This window comes from Telmatherina bonti, assembly GCF_933228915.1.
Source record: "Telmatherina bonti genome assembly, chromosome: 1".
NCBI classification, from domain to species: domain Eukaryota; kingdom Metazoa; phylum Chordata; class Actinopteri; order Atheriniformes; family Telmatherinidae; genus Telmatherina; species Telmatherina bonti.
This window is the reverse complement of record NC_136619.1, coordinates 17868410-17886033: the sequence shown is the minus strand read 5'-3', so window position 1 is coordinate 17886033 and position 17624 is coordinate 17868410. Positions and strand designations below refer to the sequence as shown.

At 39.0% G+C, this 17624-nt stretch overlaps 1 protein-coding gene across 2 annotated transcripts in view; it reads left to right on the top strand.

Moving 5' to 3' along the window:
• Positions 1–17624, top strand: part of trpm7 (transient receptor potential cation channel, subfamily M, member 7) — a 41183-nt gene that overhangs the window by 11686 nt on the left and 11873 nt on the right. For both annotated transcript variants that reach the window (XM_079240845.1, XM_079240844.1), the window contains 15 exons: positions 682–856; positions 3284–3407; positions 4274–4346; positions 6180–6280; positions 6686–6820; positions 6917–6970; positions 7059–7199; positions 7352–7486; positions 7587–7864; positions 7944–8172; positions 8932–9087; positions 9175–9318; positions 14383–14511; positions 14719–14970; positions 16197–16371. In XM_079240845.1, the coding sequence (XP_079096971.1) occupies positions 682–856; positions 3284–3407; positions 4274–4346; positions 6180–6280; positions 6686–6820; positions 6917–6970; positions 7059–7199; positions 7352–7486; positions 7587–7864; positions 7944–8172; positions 8932–9087; positions 9175–9318; positions 14383–14511; positions 14719–14970; positions 16197–16371 (2301 nt within the window). The remainder of the gene's footprint in view (positions 1–681; positions 857–3283; positions 3408–4273; positions 4347–6179; positions 6281–6685; positions 6821–6916; positions 6971–7058; positions 7200–7351; positions 7487–7586; positions 7865–7943; positions 8173–8931; positions 9088–9174; positions 9319–14382; positions 14512–14718; positions 14971–16196; positions 16372–17624) is intronic.

Sequence of the window (17624 nt, the reverse complement as noted above, 5' to 3'; positions counted from 1 at the left end):
TTAAGATGTCTCTAACTTTAGTCTCTTTATTGCTCCTAAGTATAACAGCACACCAGACAAATGAGTTAAACTACTGAAATCAACTTAATCTGTCATTAATGCCCGTAAGCAATATTATTTAACCAGTTAAACAAGTTGAACCCCCAGCTTTGTTTATAACTTTGTGTAGATTAATTAGATTTTGACCAGTTGTCTGTTACTCCTCAGAGGTTTTAGGACCTTTACAATACCAGTTGTGTCTGCAATATTCCTATCTGCCATCATCTGACAAGGAGAGAAAAAAAGTGTTCTTTTGCCCCCATTTTATCCTTTGATGTGTATTAAATGACCTTTTAAAAAAAAAAAAAAAGTCCCCTTTTAGTTCAGAAGTCAATGATTGACTGTTGTCGGTAAGCAAGAACGTTGTATCACCTGCAAGGACAATTAATTATCATTAGCTTTACTGGCAGTTGAAAGTTTGTGATAACATTGACATGGAAATTATCACCTCAACCTCTGACGCACTTTCACTTACATGGGGGTGTTTTATTAATATGAGATAATGGCTAAATGGGGACTGTGTAACAGAAACTTGGATTTTAAGCTGGGTCAGTAGGTGTGAAAGGGCTCTTTGTGGTCATCAGGATTAACCAAGTCCTTTTTATAAATGTATTCCAGTTAGCATGTTATGTCTTCTTCTAGGAATTGGTCAGAGTGTTCCTGTTGTGGCGCTGATCTTTGAAGGTGGTCCCAATGTGATCCTGACTGTACTGGAGTACCTTCAGGAGAGCCCTCCTGTCCCAGTGGTTGTGTGTGAGGGGACTGGCCGTGCTGCTGACATTCTGGCCTACGTCCACAAACAGACAGAAGAGGGGGGGTAGGTGCAACACGTTCAAGCTAAAGGCTTTTGAAGCAATGATTTTTCATCTTTTTGTTCAATTAAAACAAATATAAAGTTACCAGCTGTCAGGTAGCAACATTTTCCCAGATGCTTAAATATAGAATTGAGCTCATTTCTTATAATCACAGTTCTTTTGGCATGCCTGTGAGTTTGTTCACCAAAAAAGGTGGGCGTTTGCCGCAGCCAATGATGGTGAGCAATCATAGATCCAGAGCATTAGATCATTAATTAAGCATTAGATCAGATAAATGTTCAATAAATGGGTCGAGGCCAAAGGACGTGGAAAATATTTAACAGAATTTTTTCAGATCAGATTCCTGTCTGCAGATTATGCGGACTCAATTGCACATACTGATTGTAGTTTTTTTTTTTAGCTCTCTATCAGCAGCTTGGATATAATTAGTTGGTTACAACAAGAAGTCTGAAGTTTACTCCAGTTATGCCACGTATAATAAAAGCTACTGGTGTGAACCTGCAACTACTGGTGTGAACCTGCAACATGAGATCCAAAGATCTCTCAGTTGGGTACCTGAACGGCAAAAACAAAACAAGTTCATCAGAGAAATGCCTGAAATGTTAAGATAAGGAGGGGAAAAAAAAGAACTGAAAGCAATGAGGAATTTGTTTATGGTGATACACAACTAGCAGAATCAGTTATTCAGTGTTTTATCCTCAGATTTGCTCAAAAGCAGCAACGCCTGAAACTAGGTCAAAAACCATTATAAGGTGTTTTTTTTTTGTTTTGTTTTGTTTTTTAAAGACATCAAGTGAGTCGCCTGATTGAGCTGCAAAGTTTTTCTTGCTCAAGTTAAATCCTAAAGCTGAAGGTGTGGGACAGCATAGTAAAGGAGAAGGTCCATTCCTTTGACAAAGATTGCCCATTTGTATATTTAAAATAAGATTTTTTACTCAAGGATATTTTGTTTGATTATATTTGAACTCCAGATATTAGCAGATCCTTTTGTTTTGTGAAACCCTTTTGAGTTGAAGCACTGAACAAGTTTTCAGGGTTGTTTAATTTGAGTTCTACTGTCTTACAAAGCCAGTTAAAGGTAGGCTAGGAGATCCGGGAAAAAAGGTTCAAGCCAACTACATCTAGAAAACATTTAAAAGCTAAAATCCCTTTCGTCATACTTCTTCTGCAGCCATGCCTCCAAACCACCGATTCACACTCTTTCTCCGCTCTCTTTCAGCTATTTCCTGGGTAGTAGCCTTCTCCACCATAGTTTTCCTTTTCCGACTCGATGTAAGCCCCTATGCTACCATAAAGTCCCTCATGTTTAAGTCTTTATCGCATTTTGATGTGGTATGCTAGCTAATGTGGCTAGCCAAGTTCTGGCTCTTGCTTTATTGTCTTTACAAGTTTTCCAGCCTCTGCATGCAGAGGGGTGGAGGTGGGCAGGAGAAATGGCAGGCATATTCGTTACACATATCACCATCCAATGTTTTAAATCGTGTTGATTTAAAATGATTGGATGAAAATTTTCAAGACTTGCACGTTTCAAAGGTGACTACATTTTTTTTAAATTGCGTTTTAGCATTCAATTTATTGTCTGCAGCTGGGTTGTGAAGGAGATTAGTATATAGTAAAAACATCCTCCTGGAAAATATCTCCTACCCTCCCTTGAAAGAAGTGTTTAGTTAAAAGTTTTCATAATGCCACAGGTAAACATATTGATTTAGCACCCAGACTGAATACTTAAAATAACACGATGAAGTGAAACAGAAGAAAAGTATAAATCTGCTTTCAGCCTGGGATCAATCTGTTGAATCTGTTCCTCATTTTGAAATCTTATTTTGGAAGAAGAAAAAAAAAACATTTTAAAATACTTTTTTTTTGGTTTTAGAAAAGTTCATTAAGTAGATCAGTAAACCATTTGTTGATGATTGAAAACAAAAAATCGAACTACCTTTCTGTATATTATTTTATTTCATTGTCCTCATGTGCCTGCATATGTAGGCTACATCTACTGTATTTGTTTTCAGTTTGAAGTAATATTGATAAATGAGTTAAAATTTGTAGTTATTACAATTAAGTATTTTGGAAATCATGAAGACTATTGAAATATGCCGGGTGAGACATATGACTGGCCTTTGGAAGATTTTTTGTTTTCTGTGTATTGTTTTGCATTGGTTTTGTACATCATGTACTTTTCTTCCTATTGTACTTCTATTGTACTTCTATGGCATATGTCCAAATGATATGATGTCCAGTTTTATTAATGACCAAAAATGGAATTGAGTGAACCTGACTAACTAGACTTTTGAAATTTATTTAAAGTCAAAAAGTATTAATGGAGCACAAAATGCCAAGGGAAAGGTTACCCAGACTGATAAAAGGTTTTATAGGTGTGGGTGTTGGAACAGTGTGACTCTAAGCATGTTTTACTGTAATCATTCTAGTGGTCTTCCTGATGGGGTGGAGACGGATATCATTGCAACCATCAAGAAAACTTTCAACTTCAGCCAGAATGACTCCATCCATCTCTTTCAGACTCTAATGGAGTGCATGAAAAGCAAAGAACTGGTAAACATTTGCACACTGCACTTTAGTCATCACATTATAATTGCTTACATTCTCATATTTGTTAACTTTCCTTTTCAGTTTCATTGAGAACAGCGGTAAAATGAATCATAAAGGTTATGTAACTCATCAAACAAAGTTTATGAAAGCCAAAAGCTGTCCACAGAATCGAGTGAAATTGGTGCAGCTTTCATGTAGAGCTCAAACTCTGAAGCAATGTGGGCGGCCATTCCCCCAGGGGGGCTTTTGGGATATAAACATAAAGTATAATGTTGCCAGAGAATAAATTTTTTAGCTGTGGGTTGAAACCCTGAATTTTTTTCAGTATGTTTGTTTACAGTTTGGCAAATTTACCTCTTAAAACTTGACTGAATCATCTTTTTAAAATTTTGGCGTGCCCATGAATGCACAATTCATGGTCTCGTATAAACCTTTGAGACATATTCAATCAGAACCAAGAGGAGAGTTTTTTTTTTTTTTTTTTTTTTTTTTTTACTCTTGCATTGAGTGATATAATCAGTGTTGTTTCTACAGAATCCATGTAGCTTGTAAAGCTCGTCCAAACGGGAAGAAAAATCCTGATGAAGATTGCAACTCATGTTTCGCATCTCTTCCTCCTCTCTCCTTCTGACTGTCACGCTTGAAAAAACTTTGCATGAGATAATGAAATTTACCTTACCATAGAGATAACTAAATAACACAATTTTCCAATCAGATTGTTGAATTATTGCACCAATCGTAAGATTTCATTGACACTGGCTGATGACTCCTCTCAGCGTAAACTGGTGCCATGTTAAAACAACTTTAAACATCTGGATAATGTCTGTGGGAACCTGATAATCAGTACTATCTTCTTTCTTGGAAAACAGATCACTGTGTTTGACACCAGCTCAGAGGAACACCAGGACATTGATGTAGCCATTCTGAAGGCCTTACTCCAAGGTTAGTAAATGAGAACTTTTTAAAACTTTGTCCTCAAACCTCTTTATTGAAGGAACTTGGTTAAAGTCACGTAAATTTGATTAAGTCTATTCATATACTGCAGTTGTTGGTATTTAGAGGTCAAGATTTCAAGTCTTTGTAATGTTTTCTTTCTGATATAGATATGCTTTGAGAGCACAGTTCCCCTCTCGGCCCTTTTCTTTCTGCTCCTGAGGAGATCATGTTGCTCGCATTCACATGGGCTCTTTATCCCAACACTGTCAGTCACTGAGCCTCATGCCTCCCTGCAGTATCCCTCCTTCTTTCTGCACTGTTAAAACATTTTCAGATAATGCCTCTGTGTCATTTTTATCATTTAAAAAAAGAAGTTAATATGAAAGGGAGAAAATCAGTCATTTTTCTGAGACAATGAAGTTAATATGAAAGGGAAAAAAATCAGTCATTTTTCTGAGATATGGGACTTTGTCATTTTAAAGAATTGTTGTGTTGAATGTAGGTAGGTGCAGCACATTTTTTCTATTCAACCTTCATTTGAGTTCTTTGAGACAGAGACAGGTATTTCTGCCTGAAAGTGATTGATTGTTCCGGAAAAAAAGTTCAGAAACTTTAAAGACAAACCCCCAGGCCTATTCTAGAGTTGCACTATGAAGTATGTGTTTGTCAACCTAAGGTGCAGTCATCTTGGTGCAACAGCAACTCGGACAAAAGGTTGAACAAAAGCTCCCAAGCCCTACAAAGGCATTAAATGTTGCTTAGAGGACTTTTCCGATTTCCTCTTAACCATACATCAGGCGGCCCTGTGAATCAGACATTGTGTCTGGAAATGTACTCGGTCTGTTTGAGAATCAGAGAGGATTCTTGCTGGGCAAGCTACCCAAGGCTACACCACCATCTACAACAACTAAAATATGGAAACATGCATGGCAAACAATAGGTTTTTATTTTGTGCCAACATTTGAAATGTTTTGAGGTTAGAGTTGCTTTACTTAATAGGCAAAAGTTTCTACAAAGCACTGAATAACTTCTTGGATGCATTTTATTTTATATGTAGAAATTTAAAGCAGGCAGGAAAGTGAAAATCTCAGCTGCCTGTTCTCTTAAGATACTTTGACATCCAGGCAATCAATTCTGTTTACAGTAATTCTGATTGTTTGAGTCAAATTGCTCCCACTGGACAACCACACTGATTACTGTGGAAGAGACCAGTAGACTGAACTGGGATTTACTTTGTAGTCTGATCTGTTCTGTTGTTGTATTAGTGAGTAATTGACTGTACTGTTGCTCTGTGCTTTCTCTACTCACCCTTTCTAATCCCGCTACCTGGTTAAAAAGGAGTGCAGAGTTAACAAACTGCACTTGCTTGTGAAATAATATGCATTTATGTGTGTATTTACTGAGACCGTGACGATATGCTTTTGTCCCGATTCAATTCCGATTTTGGGTGCCAATATAATTTAAATTGCAATTCTCAAAATTGTTCGATATATTGCTGATTTTTGTAGATTAAAAACCAAAAAAATGCACAAAATGTTTTCTTGATTTCAGTTTGGAGAAAACAACACAGAAGCCAGATCATCATCCTGCTGCTATAATGCCCAAGAAGACAAGTAAAAAGATCAATAAAAACAATCAAAATGACAAAAAGTTTATTGCGGATTAATTTGGTTTATTTGGGGGAAAAATAAAACTTTTTTTTATTTTTTATTTTTTTTATTTATTTATTTTTTTTAACAAAAAAATCTGTTTTAAAATTGTGAAACAAAAAATCCAGGTTTTCGATTTTTCGATTCGATTTTCCCACACCTAATATTTACACATTGCTTTGTATTTCAGGCACAAACGTTTCTGCCTTCGATCAGCTGGTCCTGACTTTGGCTTGGAACCGTGTAGACATTGCCAAGAACCACGTGTTTGTGTATGGACAGCAGCTACTGGTACGTTTATGGAATTGTTTGTTTGTGTGTGTGTGTGAGCGAAAAGATGTTTGCTTAGCTCAGCATCGGCCAAAAGCCTTTGGACTTATTCAAATTGACCCCAAAGTCTCTGTTGGCCACAGTTTGTGTTTTGAAGAGCTGGAGGACTGGGTTTGGGCAGACTGCCATGTCTTGTCTTGAATGTAACATGAACCCTATCGCAGTTGTCTTTATAAAGAGCCCTTAGTGCTGATGTTTATTTTAAACCTCCTGGCTCTTCCATGACTGATAGGATGAATGTTTATTAGTATGTTGTGTATGTTTTGTGTTTAATTTGACTATATTTTTGGGCTTTGTGTTTGTTTGATAAATAATTCTGTACAAACATGCTCAAAATTGTATTTATATTTTTGCTTGTGTGTTTAGGTGAGTTCTTTGGAGCAAGCAATGCTGGACGCACTGGTGATGGACAGGGTGGACTTTGTCAAACTGCTCATAGAAAATGGCGTTAGCATGCACCGTTTCCTGACAATCAGTCGGCTGGAGGAGCTGTACAACACGGTACCGCCATGCAGCACACAATGAACACTGCATAAAAGAGTTGGCCAAAGAAGAACTGTTTTTTATTTACTTATTTGTAATTATCTTTTGTTCCAGAAACAACCCCCCAACAACCCAACTCTCCTTCACCTGATAAGAGATGTTAAACAGGTAGTCTGTCTGATTTATCAGGTTAAAAGATGATTTTGGTTGAAAAGAAGTGGAATCTTCTTAATCTTTGGGCTTTGTTTTGTTTCAGAGTAATCTGCCTCCAAACTATAAAATCACTTTGATCGATGTAGGCTTGGTTATTGAGTTTCTGATGGGCGGGACTTACAGGTGCAATTACACCAGGAAACGCTTCCGAATAATTTACAACAATCTCCATGGCAACAACAGGGTGAGTGGGGAGAAATACTTTCTGGTGTGTAGTAAATGTCAATTTGTGTGCTGGGGATTCGGTGATCTCGAGGTCCAGCTCAACTGATGTGTTAAATATAAGATTAAGTATTGTTCAAGTAAATCTAAAAAAGGTTTTCATGGTCTTCACAGAGGTCTGGTCGCCACACAATCAGTCCTGGTTCTCATTTAAGAAAAAGTCACGAGACTTTTAGCATGCAGGCTGATAAGAAGGAGAAGACAAGACACAACCACTTCATCAAGACTGCACAGCCCTACAAACCAAAGGTAAGCTTCAGCTGATCAGTAAAAAGAATAAAGCTTTTTGCATGCTTGTGCCTAACAATGAACCCTGTTGACATTTAGGAATTTTATCTTCTCCTTTCAGCTGGAGTCGACTGCAGAACAGAACAAGAAGAGGAGCCGAGAAGAAATTGTGGACATAGATGACCCAGAGACGAGGCGTTTTCCCTATCCTTTCAATGAACTCTTGGTGTGGGCAGTGCTGATGAAGAGGCAAAAAATGTCTCTCTTCTTCTGGCAGCACGGAGAGGAAAACATGGCAAAAGCCCTGGTGGCATGCAAACTGTGCCGCTCTATGGGCTATGAGGCCAAGAAAAGCGACGTGGTGGATGACACCTCAGAGGAGCTCAAGGACTACTCAAAGTAAGAAAGTGTCGTTTCTGAAACTGTCTTAAGTTTTGATGAAAGTAAGGCATAAACTAACGTTGGTGATGTGCATCAGTGAGTTTGGAACACTGGCTGTGGACCTGCTGGAGCAGTCATTCAGGCAAGATGAGACCATGGCCATGAAGCTTCTGACCTATGAGCTAAAGAACTGGAGCAACTCCACTTGTCTGAAGTTGGCTGTCTCCTCCCACCTGCGGCCCTTTGTTGCGCATACCTGCACCCAGATGCTGCTGTCAGACATGTGGATGGGACGGCTGAACATGCGCAAGAACTCCTGGTACAAGGTTCATAATCCATCTAGATTTTATTTCTGGGTCTGAATTGAATGTGGGGTCATTTCAATGCTGAAAAAGGTTAGTTGTTAGACCAAAAGATAATATCCATAAAGCTGTCCTTGAAACAATTGTGTATGGAGCCATTGAAGGAAACCAAGGCAGTCTTTCTTCACCAGTTGAGTTTTTATGCACTTCAGCTTATATATACTTTAGTTTATATACTCCTCAGCCTCATAGCATAAATATTTACATCTAATCACAGTAAAATGAAAAGCAGTGAAGCTGGTTTCTTCAACCAGAATTTAAGCAGCTCTTATGATTACTGGATATTTCAGACTTTATGCTGAGGAAGGAATCGTTTGTAAGCCAAAAAAAAAACTTCACTGTCCAAATTTTGTGCAGTCCAAGAAGACATTATCATCAAACCTTCAGACTGCATTGACAAACTTCATAAAAATTCTCAAGTGTCATTAGAGAAATTGCAGGCTGTTTTCTCTTTAACTATCATTGAAACGATGATAACCACTTAGCAGCTGGGTCGGGTTCAGTTGCATCATGGTCTTTGCTGGCTCTGCCAAATCAGAAAAATATGTAATTTGGTTTAAAAAAAAAAAAAGGCAGCTAAATCCATGTAGAGCACCATGTCGGTGCTGCAACCATGGCAGCTTTTTCTGGTTAGATTTGGATTTGGGGCACATTTGTTAAAACCTTCTGAAAAGCAAGCCAGCAGCCACCCACATAAGTGTGCATGTCTCTGTATGCCTATAGGTGATTTTGAGCATCCTGTTTCCTCCTGCCATCCTGCTATTGGAGTACAAATCCAAGGCTGAGATGGCGCACATCCCTCAGAGTCAAGATGACCATCAGATGACCATGGAGGACAGCGAGCACAACTTCCAGAATGTAGCTGAAGACATCCAGATGGTAAGATTTACTCCTGTTTTTTCCCCTCTAAGATTTCTTTTTTCTCCCATTACTCCTCCAATGTGAGTCTCATTAACCTCTCTACAGGATGTTTTTAAGGAGGCCCGATCCCAAGACCACGTTGAGGCGAAAAATGACATGGAGACGCAAGTCCGCTCTAGAAAACTGCCCTTAACCAGGAAAATCTATGCCTTCTACCATGCTCCCATTGTCAAGTTCTGGTCTAATACGGTATGTACAGCTGAAAAACCCACAGGTACATTTCCTGGTGGTTTATTCAGATAGAGGTCTGAGTTCATACACCTGCAATGAGAAGATGCTGACACTCAGGAGAAGTAACTCAAGATTTTCTTAAAAAAATTCAAGGCTGACACTTGGATATTAGTCCTTAAAATGTGTGAAAGTTTACATAAATGGTCGGCCAAGAACTGTATTATTCACGCCGCACAAACCTCTTCCAGAATGGTCTCATCAATAGTGTGAAATTCTGCATGCAGCAGGATTTCTCAACAATCAGACTGAAATTTATATCTCCTATCTTTGTTTACGTGTTAATTAGGCCCGAGCACCTTGGCGGTGCGAAGGCCTATTGTAATTGCAGTGTTTATTAGGCCCGAGCACCTTGGCAGTGCGAAGGCCTATTGTAATTGCAGTGTTTATTATTAGGCCCGAGCACCTTGGCGGTGCGAAGGCCTATTGTAATTGCAGTGTTTATTAGGCCCGAGCACCTTGGCAGTGCGAAGGCCTATTGTAATTGCAGTGTTTATTATTAGGCCCGAGCACCTTGGCGGTGCGAAGGCCTATTGTAATTGCAGTGTTTATTAGGCCCGAGCACCTTGGCAGTGCGAAGGCCTATTGTAATTGCAGTGTTTATTATTAGGCCCGAGCACCTTGGCGGTGCGAAGGCCTATTGTAATTGCAGTGTTTATTAGGCCCGAGCACCTTGGCGGTGCGAAGGCCTATTGTAATTGCAGCGTTTCTTCTTCTTATTTTTATTCGGACACTTCGCGTGCTTTTTTGGAGGCCTGAACGTGCTCGAAAACTCACCAAATTTTGCGTACCCCCCCAAGGGAATACGAAAAATTTGATATTTTGAGGTGCTCCAGAATGTTTGGGTGAAACTGAACGAGAGCGCCACCTATTTTAGGTGCCCTGCCACTGCATGTCGTTAATCTTTATGAAAATTCATACACATGATCTACATGCTAGGGCGAACAAAAAATCCTCTTAATGTCATGGTGAAATGTCGACAGGAAGGCGGCCATTTTAGGTCAAAGTCAATATTTTGGCGTTTTAGCACCTCGCATTTTAACGAACTCGTCCTAGAGCTTTTATCCCACTGAGCCACAAATTGCTCAGGATGTTCAGGAGGCATGTGTGATTAAATGTTGTGTTATTTCTTCTAATAGGAGACTTAGTTTACGAGGGGCGGGGCCTCAAAGTTTGATGTCTCGCCATGATTAAAAAATTAAACGGATATAACTCCCACATAAAGCAACATTTCTGCACCAAATTTGCTAGATATGATGACAGTCCCCTCCTACAGAGTTCTATATGTCAATATTTTGATTATGAAATAGCCACGCCCCCTGGAGGTCAAAAGTGTTGTTTTTTGCTCACACACCCATAACTCTGGCTTGGTGGACACCACATGGCCCAAATTCACTCAGGCATCACAAAACATGTTGGTGAAGAGATCTGGTAAAGGACATTGCTCTACGCTGCACGGCGTGCCCGTGACGCCATGGGGAAGTTCCATGCGGCGGCGTGACATCATAAATCACTATAAAATTGTCAATTTTGATCTGATCACCCTAAAACTTATAGGGATTAATAAGGGATCAGTCCTGAACAGATTAATGTGACAATTGCTGGTGTAGACCTAAGCCCCGCCCACTTACAACAGGAAGTGGTTTTTTCCACGTTTGAGGGTCATGCTTCTAAGCAAATGGTCCCAAACACTTGAGACTCCTCCAAAACATGTCAAACCCTTTCATGATGCCACAATAAAAACCTCAAGTTGCTACGCTAAACGGGACATGGCGAATGGCGGTCCAACGCCATGAAACAGGAAGTACCTGTGACCAAGCCATGGAACCTTGGACCGCCATCAAACTTGCCATGACTGATGACAGTAAGGCCCTGAACTAAGCCCCATTGAAACATTATGGAATAAATGGAGCATGTCTCCATAGCGCCCCCTACAAAATTTCAATCAATCAGCCCCGCCCACTACATGGACCGACATGGATAAAATTCAGCACAGTTGGAGAACCTTCCAGTACCTTCAAAAAAGTCTCTTGGACATATGGGCCAAAACCAACAGGAAGTCGGCCATTTTGAAAAAGGTGCCATTTTTGGGGTCATTTCTTTGCCATGCATTTTAAACAACTCCTCCTAGGGATATTGTCCAACTGACACCCAACTTGCACAGGATGCTCAGGAGGCATGTGTGATTTAAAGTTGTGTTATTTCTTCTAATAGAAGATTTAGTTTAGGAGGGGCGGGCCCTCAAAGTTTTATGTCTTATTAACAAAGACTTATTGCTAAAACTCCCACATAAAACAACATATCAGCACAGGAATCGCCACATTTGATGCCAGTCCCATGATGAACAAAAACTACAATGCAATAATGGGACTATGAATTAGCCCCACCCCTTGGCAACAACAAGTGTCTGATATCATGAACCAGGAAGTACCTGTAACAAAGCCATGAAATTGTTGATCTTCACCATACTTGCCATGACTCATGACAGTTATGTCCTTAATAGAGTAAAATTAAAATATAGTGGAAAAGATAGCAAATGGATCCATAGCGCCCCCTACAATATTTTAATCATTTAGCCCCTCCCACTACATTGACTGACATGGATAAAATTCAGCACACTTGTAGAAGCTTCCAGTACCTTCAAAAAAGTCTCTTGGACATATGGGCTAAATCAAACAGGAAGTCGGCCATTTTGAAAAAGGTGCCATTTTTGGGGTCATTTCTGTCATTTTCTTTGCCATGCATTTTGAGGAAGTCCTGCTAAGAATTTTATCTAACTTTAACCCAAATGAGTCAGGATGCTCAAGAGGCATGTGTTATTAAAAGTTGTGCTATTTCTTTTAATAGGGGATATCGTTTAGGAGAGGCGGGGCAGCAAAGCAGATGTGATGCAATGAAAAGGAAAACTGACATAACTCCCACAAAAAACAACCAACCTGCACCAAATTTGCTACAGATGATGCCAGTCATATCCTTCACATTTGTGCATGTCAATAATTAGATGATAAGTTAGCCCCGCCCCTTGGTGACCCTTCATAAGGCCTAAATGGCCTGAAGTGCAGTCTGGCTGCACTTTAGAGAGAGAGGCATGGGAAGGATGTTGCCAGGGGAGGCGGTGGCATTATGCCGAGCGGCGCCATGGTGCGAGGGCCTATATCACCGCTTGCGGTTTTAATTTGCTTTGTCTTTTCTCATCTTGGCTTCTCTGAGGGTTCTTTACATATGCAAGCCCTAGGCTGGTTCCCAGGAGCCTTAAAGTCACCAGTTTTAGTTTAATTTGCTTAGATAGTGTTGTTTTTCAGGTTGGTCAAGACTGAGAGATGCTGATAACATCACTGAACCAACTACTCTACATAAATTGCCTCTCCTTAAGCTTATCTACATCTGCTTTACCTGATTCCAACACATCAATGCAACCCTGCATCACTGACTCATGCGTCACCCATGGAAGAATGGGTGTTTTTTGTTTTTTTTCCCATAAGTTCACAGCTCACACATTAAGATTCAGCTGCTTTGAAGACTACAAACCCATTCAAAGGGTTACCATGAGACAGTACATGTTCTGTACAGAAGTAGAGATGTTTCCCACAGTTTGCCTTGTTTTATTTTATTTTTTAAACAGGCTTGATATCAGTTTTTATAGACTACCAAAGAAGCAGCACTTTGTCAATTCTGTGTAGGAAAACGCCAACAGCAATGGCTTTTTGTAATTTAAAAACATTACAGGCGGTCCTTGGCGCGGTTCTCTACTTACATCACTTCGACTTTACGACACTCAAATACATGTAAAAAAAACAAAACAAAACAAAAAACAAATAAAGCAAGTTTGAAGTTACAAGGGTCCATAGAAGCTCTTACAATGCGTGATTCCAACACATTAATGCATCAATTGCAGTGAAGCTGGTTTCTTCAACCAGAATTTAAGCAGCTCTTATGACTACTGGATATTCTGGAGTCTGGTAATTGTCTGTACCGTTTTTCTATGAATATAATGTATAATATGTGTAGTTAGATGGTTATTTAGTGATCAATGGGGCAATATGACGTATTTAAGGATAAAAATCTGACTTGCGCAGAATTTCGGGTTGCGTTGCAACGATAGGAACAGAACTTATTTGTAAAGTGAGGATCACCTGCACTTTCACAGTATAAACAAATCAAACATACTGATTTTAATACAGAAAAAGTCAAAGGATCACCAAATTCACAAGGAACTTTGAAACCCTGAATTTTTCCAAAGATGCTTCCACTGAGTACATACTGAGCTATACTGTCAGAAGAAAATGGATTTAATAGATGCAGTTCTGTCGCAACACAGTGCAGACCAGCAAAGTCATCAATAGGAGCTGCGAGCGCAGCCAGAACAATCGAGTACAGGATGAACCTTATGCTAAAAAAGGGAGGATATTATTTCCTGGTCCTGTTAAAAAAATTTTTTATTTATTTATTTTTTTAAAGAGACCATTTCTACTTCTCGACTCGGAGGTTTTGGTGGAAGACTGAGATATACTTTAAAGTTGAACAAGAAATAAAGGAAAAAGGTGTCACAATAAAAACATTTTCATTTTAATAAAACATTGATTAATCTTTATTTTGAATCCAATAGTTGTGTTAGTACCAACACCTTCATTGGTAATATTTGATTTGCTCTTCTCTGTGAGTTGGTTTTGTTTGGGACTGTCAGTGTCCTCTGAGAGACCCAAGAGGATAAAACTTTACTCACATTTTCATTCTAATCGGGACGCCACCAGTGGCGGAGCTCTGTTCCCAGAGGTTTCAGTTCAAATGGTCTTTAGGCGAAACCCCTTTATTTAACATCCACTCACTGCATTTGGTTTAGAACAATAAATGAAGTCAGTCTGTTATCATCTCTTTAGTGTAACAGGATCATTTTTACAGAGATCCAGATGGCTGCAGAGTCAAAATTCTTAATTGTGTGTTATAGTAGCTTTTTTATTATAGTTTTTTTCTCCCAAGGATTTTTCATGAGTTCTTCCATTCTTTCTTTTGTTTTTTTGTGTTTAGCTTTTCTACCTGGGCTATTTGATGTTGTACTCGTATGTGGTGCTGGTGAAAATGCCAGAATGGCCTTCCCCTCAAGAGTGGATAGTCATCCTTTACATCTTCACCTCTGCCATTGAGAAAATCCGAGAGGTATGTGAAACAAAAATGGCAATCTCTCTAGTGAGAGGCTCAACTCGTATAACGGATTAATGTAAGCATCCATGTCTTAGTAAAACACAGCTTTTAGAAGCATGTTTTTGCTTTGTATTTTGCTCCATGAAATTAGCAACCGTAAGCAGTGCTGACTTTTCTCCTCTTAATGTCACTTTCTCTACTGTTTCACTTCCATCTCTCCAGATGTTCATGTCCGAAGCCGGCAAGATAAGCCAGAAAATAAAGGTGTGGTTCAACGACTATTTCAACGTGTCAGACTTTTTGGCCATTGTGACGTTTTTCATTGGCTTTGGCTTGAGGCTGGGTGGAAGCAATGTCTTTATCCCAGGCAGGATAGTTTACTGTCTCAACATCATCTTCTGGTATGTGCGGCTCCTGGATATCCTGGCTGTTAACCAGCAAGCGGGGCCATATGTCATGATGATTGCTAAAATGGTGAGTCTTTTGACACGCATTAACGTTTGGAATGAAAATTGTTGACACATTGCAAAATTACTGACACCAAATTACATTTATATTTTCTGTATGTGAACACGACTCTTTCATCCACTGTTTCATGCAGAAACTTGTCTTTTTTTTTTTTTCTTTTTTTTTTTTTTTTGCCTTTCATCAGTCTGAAACGATTTTTACTAGCAATGGAGATCTTGTTGCCCAACATGTTAAAGACAGTATAAAACAGTATATATGTGTGGCTTGGTTTGTTTACTTTTTTTCTGTTTTGAGTACTTATACAGTTGTCACATCAATGTTCATGTTTTCACTGTGAACATTCACATTTAAACAGCATTAATCATCATCATGCTTTTACCAGGTATGGTACCACACTATATTATCCTGAACAGCCTCATCAGTTTCACTGTGTACTGTGCTGTGTGCTTCTTACTACTTGTGTAATATTACAAGTGATAGCGTACCTTTTTAACAGAATATTGATTAAAAACCACACCTTTATTCTCCCTTACATTTCATTTGACATTTTGTGAAAGAATACTTGTTGGTTTTCTTGCCGAGAGATTAAGTTAGCTAGCACTAGTTTAAATAAATGTCCCAATCCTATTGCATTTGTAAGTTTTTAACCTTTTCAGAAATCATTTTAGTATTATTAAAACACATTTTAATTTGTTGGAACACAAAAGTGCAGATATGTGTAGTTTCCCCCTTTTCAATCTCCGCTAAGCACATGATGGCTACAGCTCTGTGTTTGCATACATATAGTGCTAAATACACTCAAATATAAAAGTACTGTGTAATTGAAATGCAGTGAAATTAATCTCTACAAGAAAACAAACATTTCCCAACTTACCAAACTTCCCCCTTCAGTGAAACTAGATTTAATTCAGATACTTAGTTATGTGTACATCAATGGTTTTCATCATCACCAATACTCTCTTTACCCTGAGGATTTCCATATAAGCATTACAGAAATTTCTTCCCATTTGTCGTTTTTCAGCAGACCAATGGAAAAAGTAGAAACACCAGCTTCATTCTGATTCTTTTCTTCCCAAATTTTATGGATTTCACTTCCACACACAAAAAATTAAATCAATAAATATTGCTAATTTGGGATCCTCTGAGTTCATACATTTACACTAAAATCTTGTATGATTAAATCTGCAAGTAAATGTCACATGTTGTGTTTACTCTTGTGACATCTCTTTCAGGTGGCAAACATGTTTTACATCGTGGTCATAATGTCTATTGTCCTGCTGAGCTTTGGCGTACCAAGGAAAGCCATCCTGTACCCAGATGAGGAGCCCAGCTGGAGACTAGCCAGAGATGTGGTCTTTCAGCCATATTGGATGATGTATGGAGAAGTGTATGCTTATGAAATTGATGGTAAGGATGATGAGGATGGGAAGGAGACTGAGGGTAAGCCCAGTTTGCTTCGACAGCCTTGCAGCACAGTAGAACATCACTTAAATGAGCACTGAAAAGCAAACGTAGAATGGCCTAGTCATCGCGACTATTGCTTTGTTTTTTAATGCAACAGGATTCTTAGGCAGAACCTGCCACTGCAGGTCTTTCTGGGGAGGGCATGGGTTTGGTTTTTTTTGTTTGGTTTTTTTTTGCTTTGCTGCAGTGTTGATGACTTCAACTTGGCTATTAATAGAGTGGAAAGACAATTATGTGGTCCTCACATTTGTCAAGCACTTTAAGTTAAGGTGGTAGAAAATACTTTCCTGTATTACAGGAATGTTATACATTTTTTAAATCTGTGGTTGATCCCTGACTTTGACCCCAGCTTGTATATCAGCACGTGCAATTCTCCCAACAAATGCAGCCAAAAGTATCCAAGTTTATTCATCATAGTAAATAATACTATGTGGATTTATTATAAGCTGTGCTGCCATGCTCTTTTGTTGGGAGAAAAGCTTTTCTGTCAACCCTTCTGCACAACCGATACTTACCGAGTCTGCTTACTGTGTTTCAGTTATACCGTGTAAAGTTTTTTGGAGTTTCTCCCGGCTTTGCATGGTGTGACCTTGAGCTAAATTTGCTGGGATGTCAACTTCTGGGAAATTTGGCAGTTATGCTGAATGTTTTCCACTTGTGAACGACCTTTCCCACTGTTGACTGATTGGCTCCAAACTGTTTGCGAACGGCCCTTCCCAAATCGATAGGCAGCAACAGTTGCGGGTGCTTCCCCTTGTGTTATTTTGTAAACACGCATCTGAATGCTCCAGACCAGCAAAGTTCAGCTTTTACAGAGGTTCTCACATGCGTTTGTGATCAGCTAATGAAGTGCTTTAGATTAGCATCACTGCTGCCCACCCTCTCGGTTCTTAGCTTTCACTCAGTTTTTCACATGGTGCTTGGGAATTTAGGTTTAGTTTTTAATAAATGGTGTTATTGAACTCAGATTGTTTTCATCAAATTTCAACAACTGCAAAGAGGCAGATTATTTTGTATTTTACACAAAGCATTAGAATTGTACGTTTTTTTTTTTTGTTTATCCCCCATATGTACATGAAACGATGACTGTAGAATACAAACTACATGTTATTGTGTGAAGATAGTGAAATTGTTATATTTTTAGATGATTGGTGGATCTGTGCATTCTTTCAGGTGTGTGTTCATCGTAACTGGTT